This window comes from Gobio gobio, assembly GCF_949357685.1.
Source record: "Gobio gobio genome assembly, chromosome: 25".
Taxonomy (NCBI): Eukaryota; Metazoa; Chordata; class Actinopteri; order Cypriniformes; family Gobionidae; genus Gobio; species Gobio gobio.
The window spans coordinates 36,671,067-36,686,525 of record NC_137121.1 but is presented as its reverse complement, the minus strand read 5'-3'; the positions used below and the strand labels follow the sequence as shown (position 1 = coordinate 36,686,525).

General features: G+C 47.1%; 1 protein-coding gene across 1 annotated transcript in view; it reads left to right on the top strand.

Annotated features, from left to right (window-relative positions):
* The window catches only part of hprt1l (hypoxanthine phosphoribosyltransferase 1, like), an 18,986-nt gene extending 5,388 nt beyond the window's left edge, over positions 1-13,598 (top strand). Inside the window, exons 4-9 of the mRNA XM_079808692.1 lie at positions 10,164-10,229; positions 10,555-10,572; positions 10,664-10,746; positions 11,209-11,255; positions 12,750-12,826; positions 12,913-13,598. Coding sequence (XP_079664818.1) covers positions 10,164-10,229; positions 10,555-10,572; positions 10,664-10,746; positions 11,209-11,255; positions 12,750-12,826; positions 12,913-12,960 — 339 coding nt within the window. The 3' untranslated portion in view covers positions 12,961-13,598. The remainder of the gene's footprint in view (positions 1-10,163; positions 10,230-10,554; positions 10,573-10,663; positions 10,747-11,208; positions 11,256-12,749; positions 12,827-12,912) is intronic.
* Positions 13,599-15,459: the final 1,861 nt, after the last annotated feature.

The following is a 15,459-nucleotide window of genomic DNA, read 5'->3' as shown; positions in this document are numbered from 1 at the left end:
TCCATCACTCTATCACTCCATCACTCTATCACTCCTTCACTCTATCACTCCCTCACTCTATCACTCCCTCACTCCATCACTCCATCACTCTATCACTCCATCACTCCATCACTCTATCACTCCTTCACTCTATCACTCATCACTCTATAACTCCATCACTCCATCACTCCATCACTCTATCACTCCTTCACTCTATCACTCATCACTCTATAACTCCATCACTCCATCACTCCATCACTCTATCACTCCATCACTCCATCACTCCTTCACTCTATCACTCCTTCACTCTATCACTCTATAACTCCTTCACTCTATCACTCTATCACTCCATCACTCTATCACTCCTTCACTCTATCACTCCATCACTCTATCATTCCATCACTCTATCACTCCTTCACTCTATCACTCCTTCACTCTATCACTCCCTCACTCTATCACTCCCTCACTCCATCACTCCATCACTCTATCACTCCATCACTCCATCACTCTATCACTCCTTCACTCTATCACTCATCACTCTATAACTCCATCACTCCATCACTCCATCACTCTATCACTCCTTCACTCTATCACTCATCACTCTATAACTCCATCACTCCATCACTCCATCACTCTATCACTCCATCACTCCTTCACTCTATCACTCCTTCACTCTATCACTCTATAACTCCATCACTCCATCACTCTATAACTCCATCACTCCATCACTCCATCACTCCATCACTCCATCACTCCATCACTCCTTCACTCTATCACTCCTTCACTCTATCACTCCATCACTCTATCACTCCATCACTCTATCATTCCATCACTCTATCACTCTATCACTCCTTCACTCTATCACTCTATCACTCCCTCACTCATCACTCCCTCACTCATCACTCCCTCACTCCTTCACTCACTCACTCCTTCACTCTATCACTCCTTCACTCTATCACTCCTTCACTCTATCACTCCTTCACTCTATCACTCCCTCACTCATCACTCCCTCACTCACTCACTCCTTCACTCACTCCTTCACTCTATCACTCCCTCACTCATCACTCCCTCACTCATCACTCCTTCACTCACTCCTTCACTCTATCACTCCTTCACTCTATCACTCATCACTCCCTCACTCATCACTCCTTCACTCATCACTCCCTCACTCTATCACACCCTCACTCTATCACTCCTTCACTCTATCACTCCATCACTCTATCACTCCCTCACTCTATCACTCCCTCCCTTACTCCATCACTCTATCACTCCCTCACTCATCACTCCCTCACTCCATCACTCCTTCACTCTATCACTCCTTCACTCTATCACTCCTTCACTCTATCACTCCATCACTCTATCACTCCATCACTCCATCACTCTATCACTCCTTCACTCTATCACTCCATCACTCTATCATTCCATCACTCTATCACTCTATCACTCTATCACTCCTTCACTCTATCACTCCCTCACTCATCACTCCCTCACTCCCTCACTCCCTCACTCCCTCACTCCCTCACTCCCTCACTCCTTCACTCACTCACTCCTTCACTCTATCACTCCTTCACTCTATCACTCCTTCACTCTATCACTCCTTCACTCTATCACTCCCTCACTCATCACTCCCTCACTCATTCACTCCTTCACTCACTCCTTCACTCTATCACTCCCTCACTCATCACTCCCTCACTCATCACTCCTTCACTCACTCCTTCACTCTATCACTCCTTCACTCTATCACTCCCTCACTCATCACTCCCTCACTCATCACTCCTTCACTCATCACTCCCTCACTCTATCACACCCTCACTCTATCACTCCTTCACTCTATCACTCCATCACTCTATCACTCCCTCACTCTATCACTCCCTCCCTTACTCCATCACTCTATCACTCCCTCACTCCATCACTCCTTCACTCTATCACTCCTTCACTCATCACTCCCTCACTCTATCACTCCCTCACTCTATCACTCCATCACTCTATCACTCCCTCACTCTATCACTCCCTCCCTTACTCCATCACTCTATCACTCCCTCCCTTACTCCATCACTCTATCACTCCCTCACTCATCACTCCCTCACTCCATCACTCCTTCACTCTATCACTCCTTCACTCATCACTCCCTCACTCTATCACTCCCTCACTCTATCACTCCATCACTCTATCACTCCCTCACTCTATCACTCCCTCACTCTATCACTCCCTCACTCTATCACTCCCTCACTCTATCACTCCCTCACTCTATCACTCCTTCACTCACTCACTCATTCACTCTATCACTCCTTCACTCTATCACTCCCTCACTCATCACTCCCTCACTCATCACTCCCTCACTCCATCACTCCTTCACTCATCACTCCTTCACTCTATCACTCCTTCACTCCCTCACTATCACTCCCTCACTCATCACTCCCTCACTCTATCACTCCTTCACTCACTCACTCCTTCACTCTATCACTCTATCACTCCATCACTCTATCACTCCTCACTCATCACTCTATCACTCCTTCACTCACTCACTCACTCCCTCACTCCTTCACTCACTCACTCACTCACTCACTCACTCCCTCACTCCCTCACTCTATCACTCCATCACTCATCACTCCCTCACTCTATCACTCCTTCACTCACTCACTCCTTCACTCTATCACTCCCTCACTCATCACTCCCTCACTCTATCACTCCTTCACTTACTCACTCCTTCACTCTATCACTCCTTCACTCCCTCACTCCATCACTCTATTACTCATTCACTCCCTCACTCCATCACTCCCTCACTCTATCACTCCCTCACTCCCTCACTCCATCACTCCCTCACTCCTTCACTCCCTCACTCTATCACTCCCTCACTCCATCACTCCTTCACTCTCTCACTCCTTCACTCATCACTACTTCACTCTCACTCCATCACTCCATCACTCCATCACTCATCACTACTTCACTCAGCTTCATGCGGTCAGACTGAACTGACCAGATGCAGTGGACGGCCTTCATATCACACATCAGCAGCTTCTCCCTCACTCCTTCACTCCATCACTCCATCACTCCCTCACTACTTCACTCCATCACTCCTTCACTCCCTCACTCCCTCACTCCATCACTCCTTCACTCCCTCACTCCATCACTCCTTCACTCATCACTCCATCACTCCTTCACTGAGCCTGACTGGCCAGATGTGAAAAGGTGCAGTCAGCGGTTTCTGAGAAACACTGTTGAAAGTGGATCAGACCGAGCAGCACTATAGCCAATCAGCAGTAGGGGGCGTATCCACTCATGATGGAGGAGGAGAGAGAGCGAGCCAGTCAGCAGTAGGGGGCGTGTCCACTCATGATGGAGGAGGAGAGAGAGCGAGCCAGTCAGCAGTAGGGGGCGTGTCCACTCATGATGGAGGAGGAGAGAGAGCGAGCCAGTCAGCAGTAGGGGGCGTGTCCACTCATGATGGAGGAGGAGAGAGAGCGAGCCAGTCAGCAGTAGGGGGCGTGTCCACTCATGATGGAGGAGGAGAGAGAGCGAGCCAGTCAGCAGTAGGGGGCGTGTCCACTCATGATGGAGGAGGAGAGAGAGCGAGCCAGTCAGCAGTAGGGGGCGTGTCCACTCATGATGGAGGAGGAGAGAGAGCGAGCCAGTCAGCAGTAGGGGGCGTGTCCACTCATGATGGAGGAGGAGAGTGAGTCAATCAGCAGTAGGGGGCGTGTCCACTCATGATGGAGGAGGAGAGAGAGTGAGCCAGTCAGCAGTAGGGGGCGTGTCCACTCATGATGGGGGAGGAGAGAGAGTGAGCCAGTCAGCAGTAGGGGGCGTGTCCACTCATGATGGAGGAGGAGAGAGAGCGAGCCAGTCAGCAGTAGGGGGCGTGTCCACTCATGATGGAGGAGGAGAGAGAGCGAGCCAGTCAGCAGTAGGGGGCGTGTCCACTCATGATGGAGGAGGAGAGAGAGCGAGCCAGTCAGCAGTAGGGGGCGTGTCCACTCATGATGGAGGAGGAGAGAGAGCGAGCCAGTCAGCAGTAGGGGGCGTGTCCACTCATGATGGAGGAGGAGAGAGAGCGAGCCAGTCAGCAGTAGGGGGCGTGTCCACTCATGATGGAGGAGGAGAGAGAGCGAGCCAGTCAGCAGTAGGGGGCGTGTCCACTCATGATGGAGGAGGAGAGAGAGCGAGCCAGTCAGCAGTAGGGGGCGTGTCCACTCATGATGGAGGAGGAGAGTGAGTCAATCAGCAGTAGGGGGCGTGTCCACTCATGATGGAGGAGGAGAGAGAGTGAGCCAGTCAGCAGTAGGGGGCGTGTCCACTCATGATGGGGGAGGAGAGAGAGTGAGCCAGTCAGCAGTAGGGGGCGTGTCCACTCATGATGGAGGAGGAGAGTGAGTCAATCAGCAGTAGGGGGCGTGTCCACTCATGATGGAGGAGAGAGAGCGAGCCAGTCAGCAGTAGGGGGCGTGTCCACTCATGATGGAGGAGGAGAGTGAGTCAATCAGCAGTAGGGGGCGTGTCCACTCATGATGGGGGAGGAGAGAGAGTGAGCCAGTCAGCAGTAGGGGGCGTGTCCACTCATGATGGAGGAGGAGAGAGAGTGAGCCAGTCAGCAGTAGGGGGCGTGTCCACTCATGATGGAGGAGGAGAGAGAGTGAGCCAGTCAGCAGTAGGGGGCGTGTCCACTCATGATGGGGGAGGAGAGAGAGTGAGCCAATCAGCAGTAGGGGGCGTGCCCACTCATGATGGGGGAGGAGAGAGCGAGTCAATCAGCAGTAGGGGGCGTGTCCACTCATGATGGGGGAGGAGAGAGCGAGTCAATCAGCAGTAGGGGGCGTGTCCACTCATGATGGAGAGGAGAGTGAGCCAATCAGCAGTAGGGGGCGTGCCCACTCATGATGGGGGAGGAGAGAGCGAGTCAATCAGCAGTAGGGGGCGTGTCCACTCATGATGGAGAGGAGAGTGAGCCAATCAGCAGTAGGGGGCGTGTCCACTCATGATGGAGGAGGAGAGAGAGTGAGCCAGTCAGCAGTAGGGGGCGTGTCCACTCATGATGGGGGAGGAGAGAGAGTGAGCCAGTCAGCAGTAGGGGGTGTGTCCACTCATGATGGAGGAGGAGAGAGAGTGAGCCAGTCAGCAGTAGGGGGCGTGTCCACTCATGATGGAGGAGGAGAGAGTGAGCCAGTCAGCAGTAGGGGGCGTGTCCACTCATGATGGAGGAGGAGAGAGAGTGAGCCAATCAGCAGTAGGGGGCGTGCCCACTCATGATGGGGGAGGAGAGAGCGAGTCAATCAGCAGTAGGGGGCGTGTCCACTCATGATGGAGGAGGAGAGAGAGTGAGCCGGTCAGCAGTAGGGGGCGTGTCCACTCATGATGGGGGAGGAGAGAGAGTGAGTCAATTAGCAGTAGGGGGCGTGTCCACTCATGATGGGGGAGGAGAGAGCGAGTCAATCAGCAGTAGGGGGCGTGTCCACTCATGATGGGGGAGGAGAGAGCGAGTCAATCAGCAGTAGGGGGCGTGTCCACTCATGATGGAGGAGGAGAGAGAGTGAGCTGGTCAGCAGTAGGGGGCGTGTCCACTCATGATGGGGGAGGAGAGAGAGTGAGTCAATTAGCAGTAGGGGGCGTGTCCACTCATGATGGGGGAGGAGAGAGAGTGAGTCAATTAGCAGTAGGGGGCGTGTCCACTCATGATGGGGGAGGAGAGAGAGTGAGCCAGTCAGCAGTAGGGGGCGTGTCCACTCATGATGGGGGAGGAGAGAGAGTGAGTCAATCAGCAGTAGGGAGCGTGTCCACTCATGATGGGGGAGGAGAGGGAGTGAGTCAATCAGTAGTAGGGGGCGTGTCCACTCATGATGGAGGAGGAGAGAGAGCGAGCCAGTCAGCAGTAGGGGGCGTGTCCACTCATGATGGAGGAGGAGAGAGAGCAAGCCAGTCAGCAGTAGGGGGCGTGTCCACTCATGATGGGGGAGGAGAGAGAGTGAGCCAGTCAGCAGTAGGGGGCGTGTCCACTCATGATGGAGGAGGAGAGAGAGTGAGCCAGTCAGCAGTAGGGGGCGTGTCCACTCATGATGGGGGAGGAGAGAGAGTGAGTCAATTAGCAGTAGGGGGCGTGTCCACTCATGATGGAGGAGGAGAGAGAGTGAGCCAGTCAGCAGTAGGGGGCGTGTCCACTCATGATGGGAGCGTAGAGAGTGAGCCAATCAGCAGTAGGGGGCGTGTCCACTCATGATGGGGGAGGAGAGAGAGCGAGTCAATCAGCAGTAGGGGGCGTGTCCACTCATGATGGGGGAGGAGAGAGTGAGCCAATCAGCAGCAGGGGGCGTGTCCACTCATGATGGGGGAGGAGAGAGTGAGCCAATCAGCAGTAGGGGGCTTGTCCACTCATGATGGGGGAGGAGAGAGAGTGAGTAAATCAGGAGTAGGGGGCGTGTCCACTCAAGATGGGGGAGGAGAGAGTGAGCCAATCAGCAGTAGGGGGCGTGTCCACTCAAGATGGGGGAGGAGGGAGAGTGAGTCAATCAGCAGTAGGGGGCGTGTCCACTCATGATGGGGGAGGAGGGAGAGTGAGCCAGTCAGCAGTAGGGGGCGTGTCCACTCATGATGGAGAGGAGAGTGAGCCAGTCAGCAGTAGGGGGCGTGTCCACTCATGATGGGGGAGGAGAGAGTGAGTCAATCAGCAGTAGGGGGCGTGTCCACTCATGATGGGGGAGGAGACAGCGTGTCAATCAGGAGTAGGGGGGGTGTCCACTCATGATGGGGGAGGAGAGAGTGTGAGTCAATCAGCAGTAGGGGGCGTGTCCACTCATGATGGGGGAGGAGAGAGAGTCAATCAGTAGTAGGGGGCGTGTCCACTCATGATGGGGGAGGAGAGAGAGTCAATCAGCAGTAGGGGGCGTGTCCACTCATGATTGGGGAGGAGAGAGAGTGAGTCAATCAGCAGTAGGGGGCTTGTCCACTCATGATGGGGGAGGAGAGAGAGGGAGCCAATCAGCAGTAGGGGGCGTGTCCACTCATGATGGGGGAGGAGAGAGAGTCAATCAGCAGTAGGGGGCGTGTCCACTCATGATGGGGGAGGAGAGAGAGTCAATCAGCAGTAGGGGGCGTGTCCACTCATGATGGGGGAGGAGAGAGTCAATCAGCAGTAGGGGGCGTGTCCACTCATGATGGGGGAGGAGAGTGAGTCAATCAGCAGTAGGGGGCGTGTCCACTCATGATGGGGGAGGAGAGAGAGTCAATCAGCAGTAGGGGGCGTGTCCACTCATGATGGGGGAGGAGAGAGAGTCAATCAGCAGTAGGGGGCGTGTCCACTCACAATGGGGGAGGAGAGAGAGTCAATCAGCAGTAGGGGGCGTGTCCACTCATGATGGGGGAGGAGACAGTGTGTCAATCAGCAGTAGGGGGCGTGTCCACTCATGATGGAGAGGAGAGTGAGCCAGTCAGCAGTAGGGGGCGTGTCCACTCATGATGGAGGAGGAGAGAGAGTGAGCAAGTCAGCAGTAGGGGGCGTGTCCACTCATGATGGAGGAGGAGAGAGAGTGAGCCGGTCAGCAGTAGGGGGCGTGTCCACTCATGATTGGGGAGGAGAGAGAGTCAATCAGCAGTAGGGGGCGTGTCCACTCATGATTGGGGAGGAGAGAGAGTGAGTCAATCAGCAGTAGGGGGCTTGTCCACTCATGATGGGGGAGGAGAGAGAGGGAGCCAATCAGCAGTAGGGGGCGTGTCCACTCATGATGGGGGAGGAGAGAGAGTCAATCAGCAGTAGGGGGCGTGTCCACTCATGATGGGGGAGGAGAGAGAGTCAATCAGCAGTAGGGGGCGTGTCCACTCATGATGGGGGAGGAGAGTGAGTCAATCAGCAGTAGGGGGCGTGTCCACTCATGATGGGGGAGGAGAGAGTCAATCAGCAGTAGGGGGCGTGTCCACTCATGATGGGGGAGGAGAGTGAGTCAATCAGCAGTAGGGGGCGTGTCCACTCATGATGGGGGAGGAGAGAGAGTCAATCAGCAGTAGGGGGCGTGTCCACTCATGATGGGGGAGGAGAGTGAGTCAATCAGCAGTAGGGGGCGTGTCCACTCATGATGGGGGAGGAGAGAGAGTCAATCAGCAGTAGGGGGCGTGTCCACTCATGATGGGGGAGGAGACAGTGTGTCAATCAGCAGTAGGGGGCGTGTCCACTCATGATGGAGAGGAGAGTGAGCCAGTCAGCAGTAGGGGGCGTGTCCACTCATGATGGAGGAGGAGAGAGAGTGAGCCGGTCAGCAGTAGGGGGCGTGTCCACTCATGATGGAGGAGGAGAGAGAGTGAGCCGGTCAGCAGTAGGGGGCGTGTCCACTCATGATTGGGGAGGAGAGAGAGTGAGTCAATCAGCAGTAGGGGGCGTGTCCACTCATGATGGGGGAGGAGAGAGAGTCAATCAGCAGTAGGGGGCGTGTCCACTCATGATGGGGGAGGAGAGAGAGTCAATCAGCAGTAGGGGGCGTGTCCACTCATGATGGGGGAGGAGACAGTGTGTCAATCAGCAGTAGGGGGCGTGTCCACTCATGATGGAGAGGAGAGTGAGCCAGTCAGCAGTAGGGGGCGTGTCCACTCATGATGGAGGAGGAGAGAGTGAGCCAGTCAGCAGTAGGGGGCGTGTCCACTCATGATGGAGGAGGAGAGAGAGTGAGCCGGTCAGCAGTAGGGGGCGTGTCCACTCATGATTGGGGAGGAGAGAGAGTGAGTCAATCAGCAGTAGGGGGCGTGTCCACTCATGATGGAGGAGGAGAGAGAGTGAGCCAATCAGCAGTAGGGGGCGTGTCCACTCATGATGGAGGAGGAGAGAGAGTGAGCCAATCAGCAGTAGGGGGCGTGTCCACTCATGATGGAGGAGGAGAGAGAGTGAGCCAATCAGCAGTAGGGGGCGTGTCCACTCATGATGGAGGAGGAGAGAGAGTGAGCCAGTCAGCAGTAGGGGGCGTGTCCACTCATGATGGAGGAGGAGAGAGAGTGAGCCAGTCAGCAGTAGGGGGCGTGTCCACTCATGATGGAGAGGAGAGTGAGCCAGTCAGCAGTAGGGGGCGTGTCCACTCATGATGGAGGAGGAGAGAGAGTGAGCCAGTCAGCAGTAGGGGGCGTGTCCACTCATGATGGAGAGGAGAGTGAGCCAGTCAGCAGTAGGGGGCGTGTCCACTCATGATGGAGAGGAGAGTGAGCCAGTCAGCAGTAGGGGGCGTGTCCACTCATGATGGAGGAGGAGAGAGAGTGAGCCAGTCAGCAGTAGGGGGCGTGTCCACTCATGATGGAGAGGAGAGTGAGCCAGTCAGCAGTAGGGGGCGTGTCCACTCATGATGGAGAGAGAGTGAGCCAGTCAGCAGTAGGGGGCGTGTCCACTCATGATGGAGGAGGAGAGAGAGTGAGCCAATCAGCAGTAGGGGGCGTGTCCACTCATGATGGGGGAGGAGAGAGTGAGCCAATCAGCAGTAGGGGGCGTGTCCACTCATGATGGAGAGGAGAGTGAGCCAGTCAGCAGTAGGGGGCGTGTCCACTCATGATGGAGAGGAGAGTGAGCCAGTCAGCAGTAGGGGGCGTGTCCACTCATGATGGAGGATGAGACAGTGAGGACAGGGTTGAGAACCACTGTTCTAGCGTACTATTAATTTTTTTGTTCTTCTTTGTCGTTTGTTTGTAACCTTCACTTTATTTTTGATTGCGACATCCACCCTTGTGTTTGTGCAGTTTAGGGGCGGGGCAATGAAGGGAGGGGCGTGTTTGTCTGGGTTGAATTTAAATATCAGAAATTACTTATTGTGCCTTTAAATGAGCCTTTGCTTACAAATGACAATTGTCATCATATCTCATCCTCATGTCACTGCAAACCTTCTGAGGAACACTAAATATCTACAGCGAGCTCTTCATTGTATGGAAAAGATCTCCTCTTGACGGCCTTTGCTCGCATTAAATGAGTGTTTACAGATGTGATGGAATGGAAGATGTGACAGATCTTTTTGTGATGTTCATCTGAGTGAAACGGGTTATTGAAAAAGATAAATATATATGAAAGTTTATTCTATAGAAAAGTAGTTCCACCTCAAAGGAAGTTTAAAGCTCAAATAACACAGTTTTTATCTCTGCATTACTGTGAGCATGTCACATGACCGATCGCATGTCTTCAGTGGTTTTGAACCCGTAACACTAAAGTCTTTATGTCTGATCTGATTCCCCTCCAGAATGACCAGTCCTCGAACTGTGTGAAGGTCATCGGAGGAGATGAGTTATCTGCTCTTTCTGGCAAAGTGAGTTTGGATCTGAACCTTCTTTAGTTTTCTGTTGCTTCAGTCTCTATCAACAGTGGAGAACCGGCCACAGGGTCATGAAGGACCAGTGGAGAACCGGTCCGATCAAACAGACGAGCTACTGGAGCTCAAACTGCTCCAGAAGTTAATGCTGGTTCTGATAGAAAGGGGTCAGAATACACAGAGCATCTCAGTTTGTTGCGTATGGGGCGGCATAGTAGTGTATATATATATATATATATATATATATATATATGTTGGATATGCTTTTCTTTTTTAAATGTAATGGCCAGATTGTTAATTTGTGTCCTCTCTTTCCTCACAGAATGTGCTCATAGTAGAGGTGAGGGTCAGTTTTTTATTCAATATTGTCACAAATTTGTGTGTGAAATGTGTGCTGTGAGAGATACCGATGCTGAATTCTCTGTCCCAAGGACATTATCGAGACGGGAAGAACTATGGAAACGCTACTCAAACTATTAAACGAATGCCATCCTAAAATGGTGAAAGTTGTCAGGTGAGGTGTACCATAATTTAACTCTTACCATATTTTCCACATGCGTATATTCAGTACATTTAAGGCCCGTTTACACCCAGGATGATAACTATTATAATAATAATAATTAAAGCTGCGGGCAGCATTTATCGGGGTTCAAGCAAATAGTTCTATAACAATAACAGAGAACAGAGAAACATCGCTGGATTCACTTTCAGAACAATTTTTTTCATCTGATGAACGATAAAAACATTGACAGCCAATCAGAATCCATCCTGCTTTAAAGAGCTCAAAACCGAAAGACGACAAAACTGAATAAACAGAACGATATCGCTTGGATAAAGTCATCGATATAGTTACCGTTCTGGGTGTAAACGGGACATTTCATGGCTCTTTTTCCCAGTTCGGCATTAGTGTTTAGAATAAGATTATTCAAACGTTGTTCTTTTTATTAATATTGAATTCCTTGTCATTTCATTCCAGTTTACTGGTGAAAAGGACGCCCCGGAGCTCAGGATACCGTCCCGACTGTGAGTTTCTCATCAGTGGATTTTATTGGATATAATGAACATTTTGTGCTTAATCCACATCACTTATAGAAATAAAACTCCCTGCGTTCACGTTGTTGGACACATCAGACGCGCGCTCATCTGTCCGTGCTCAGAGCAGTTATGCAATGCTTTTAGACCGAAAGCTGATAAGCTCTTTATACCCGTCCATCCTCCTCTCTTGACTTCCACTCTCGAGCTGAAGCCGGTCTGTTATCAGGAAGTGGAGGAGTCCTCCTGACCTTCAGTCCTCCAGCTGGCCTTAACCGTGTGAACGGCAGGATGAGCGCGCGGCTGATCCTGGGCAGAAACCAGTCCAGGCTGGGAACCACTGATCTACTGTTTCGGGACGGTCAACTAATGTCCTCTATGGGGACTGCGAACTCTGCTCGGATGCAAATAATAATAATAACACCCACATAATCATGCGCTTGTAGTGTAGCAAAATGGACGGAGTTATTGAGGTCAAAGGTTGAGTGTCAAATCCAACTCTACGGGTATTTGGGAATGGATTGACCTGTTTCCTGTAGACACATGACGGTTTGCCTGAATACAACTAACACCAGATTACATTAAATACACGCCACATGCATAATGTTGGGCTGGGAAGAACAGTCAAGAACAGATATATATATATATATAAATTATATATAAATAAATAAAAAAAAATATATATATTATAATTATACAAAATCAAGCTAGTGTATATATAACTAGCTTGATTTTGTATAATTATAATATTGAAAAATATATTACATAATTACAATTTTGTTTTTTAAATGTGCTTAATTGTCATTTCTTATTTTTGGGTAAAACATTTCCTGAATTCTGGTGGAATGTTCACTGATATTCTCCATTAGCTGATTATAATTATATTAAATATATTTTATTATTATTTTTTTAAATTATTATTTGGAATGTGCTTAATTGTCATGAAAATAATATTTTATAGAATTATAGTAGTGAATAATATTAAATATATATATATTTTTAATAGCTTTTTGGGATATGCTTACTAAATGTCATGAAAATAATATTACAGAATTATAATATTATAAATGTTTTTTCTGCTTGTCATGAAAATATTATATAATTATAAAATTGCATAATGTATTAAATGATTTGTTTTTTATAACCTTTTTTTGGGATGTGCTTATTATTTCAATATAAATCATTCTAATTATTTTTTATTTTTGTTTATTTATTGGAATGTGCTTAATTGTCATTATTATATATTTTTAATTATAATATAATTGATTTTTAGTTTTTATATATTTTTAAGTCATGTGCTTAATTCTCATTATATTATATAATTCTATAATTATAGTTTAAATTGATATTATTAAATATGAATATATTTTTTTGGAATGTGCTTAATTTGAAAATAATGCAAAACATCTTGGCTTTCTTCTTGCTGAATATAATGTCATTTCCCTTTGCGTGTACATGTTTAAATGTCTTGTATTCTTCTTTTAGATATCGGATTTGAAGTTCCTGACAAGTTCCTCGTGGGATATGCTTTAGACTACAATGAATATTTCAGGGATTTGAGTGTAAGTGTGTATTGAGAATATACGATCTGTTTGTCTGATCAGAAGGATGTCTTAACACTTTCTCTGTTTCTCTTTATATCTTTCAGCATATCTGTGTATTAAGCGACAGCGCAAAAGAGAAATATAAAGTATGATATGACACCGAGTGCCGGATCACTGTGAACCTTTCTTCTGCTTGTGAATTTATTTTTGTACATGCCATCTGAAATGAATAATGAACTCATGAAACACGGATTCCCAAAGATGAATGATCACACTTCTAGAGCTGCGGCGAAGGACGAGCGAGAGAGAACATGTTTTTTTGTTAATAATAGTTCATAGTTAATCTCATTTTAATTGTGGTTTACTGCTGGAAGATTATGGGATTTGCCATATACTTATGATTGTTTGAACCGAGGCCTTAGATTAACTGATTTTATGTTGATTTTATGTTTTATGTTGGCTAATAGAAGTTTGGATTTAGAGGTTGTGAAGTTACTCATCGATATTGTCATTTGTTCTGGATTCTCTGGATATTGACTCCAGAATATACGCACACACTGAAACTGCTATGGAAAGTTTGATCACCAAAATTAAATAACACTGTCAATGATATTATTATTATTATTTGTCCTGGTTGTTTTCCATGCATGTTAATATGAAAACAGGTGTATGATTGTGTAATTAATATTTACCTGTTTGCTGCCAAGAAAAAACTGCAATTTGACGAGCTGTTATGAAAGAGCAAAAATACTCAAATGAAACTGAAGCAATAAAGTAATGTACAAAGGTCTATGCATATTTTTTTTCGTTTTGATATTTAAAACAAAGCGTATGGTCATTATGGGGGAAACTATCTCAAATGTGAGCTAAATGTCATGTTTCGCATTTTTAATATCTACTTTACCTCATAAATAAGTGTTGAGTAGCCGTTAGGAGAAAGTCGAAGGCGTGTTTGAATGTCCGTTAAATATCGCTGTCCGTTAAGTTTTGAATTCCTCAAGGCGGCAAACGACTCATTCAAATATCACAACGGCTTTTATCTTGCTTGCATTATTTACAGGCTAAGTCATTTAGTTTAAATCTATTAATTACAACGATTCGTACATGAGATAGAAAAGGAAATTATGCCTATAAGCTAATTAACCCTTTCATGCATGGTGTCCACATTAGTGGACAGTTAATTTAACTCCATTTAGGTTCTTGTCATGGTAATTTTCTCCGAACCACTTGAGGGCAGTGTCAGTAGATTGACAGCAATATTGTAACAGTAGCTACTTTTTAAAAAAAAATGTTTTTATTGCTGAACAAATAATAATTTACAAACAGCATGGCAATAACAGAACATTTCTGTATTAGGCTACAATATACAGATCAGGTGCTTGAAAGTTATACAGTACTAAAAGAAACAACAAAAACAAACAAAAACATTAAAGGGGTCCGTGTACGAAGATAACATTCTTCTATAATGGGAAAAAGACTGCTTGCATTTTTCTTTTTCATAACTGAGGGCTTTTGAGTTAAAATTATGAAATGAATAAAATCTTGGTTTCACCTTTAAGAACTTGCATTAGTGGATATAAAATATTGTAACAGTAGCTACTGTCGTGTATTTCAAATATTCATTGCTTGATGACATCATTAATCCAAGATGGCGGACAGCGATATATGTGCCAAATGCCTCAGGCATAAATGTGAAAAATCCCTTGAGCTTAAAAATTTAATAGTACAGTAAAGTATGATGAATATGTAAGTATTTTATTAACTACAAATTAGATTAAAATGTATTTTTTATACACCAAAAACGAACTGTCCACATGCAACAGTGGAGTCAGATTGCATAAAGTCTGATTTCTGTGACCTGATAGTATATCTGTTCTCTTTTTGCAAAGATGTTATGAATTGTCTTATATTGTAATAAAACAGACATTTAACAAATATATCAACATAACCATTCAAAATGACATATTACGGCATTAAATGGCAACTTTACACATACATCCTGAGACAGATTAGCATAGATGAGCACAGGTCAAGCACTCAGTCCAGAAAAACAGAATGAACCACTGAGAAGAACTACTTTTGGTCAGTCATCTTTTTCTTTCAAAGGAACACATGAGTGGAATAGACTTCCACCGGAGCTGAAATAAGTAAAGTGCATAGCAGGGCATTGTGGTTTCTCAAAAAAAAAAAAAAAGCATTTTTAGACATTTTGGTATAGTATTTTCGTTTCTTTTGTTTTGTCTTGTCTTGTCCCTGTCTTTAACATCAACCTGCCAAGGGACTACGGATGAAAATTAGCCAGTGTTGGCTAAATCTGGCGCATTTTTACATATTTTTATGTATTATTAATGTGTATTGTCCCTGATTAAAAGAATAAATAAAATAAATATGTGCCAGCAAAGCCCAGCCCATATTGCTACTAGGTTTCCGCATATAGCCTATGTAACTACCGTTATAGTACCTACAATATGTGTTTTATCGTTGTTATATTGTAATATTAATGTTTTTAATAACTGAGCTGATATAGCCTACACAACATGCCATAATAAAAAACACAATGTCCATATTGTCATCTGTGGCTTTATGTCCCATTTTACGCCTTTGTTGCATGGTGTCCACATACGTGGACAGTTAAATAATATTGAGATAAA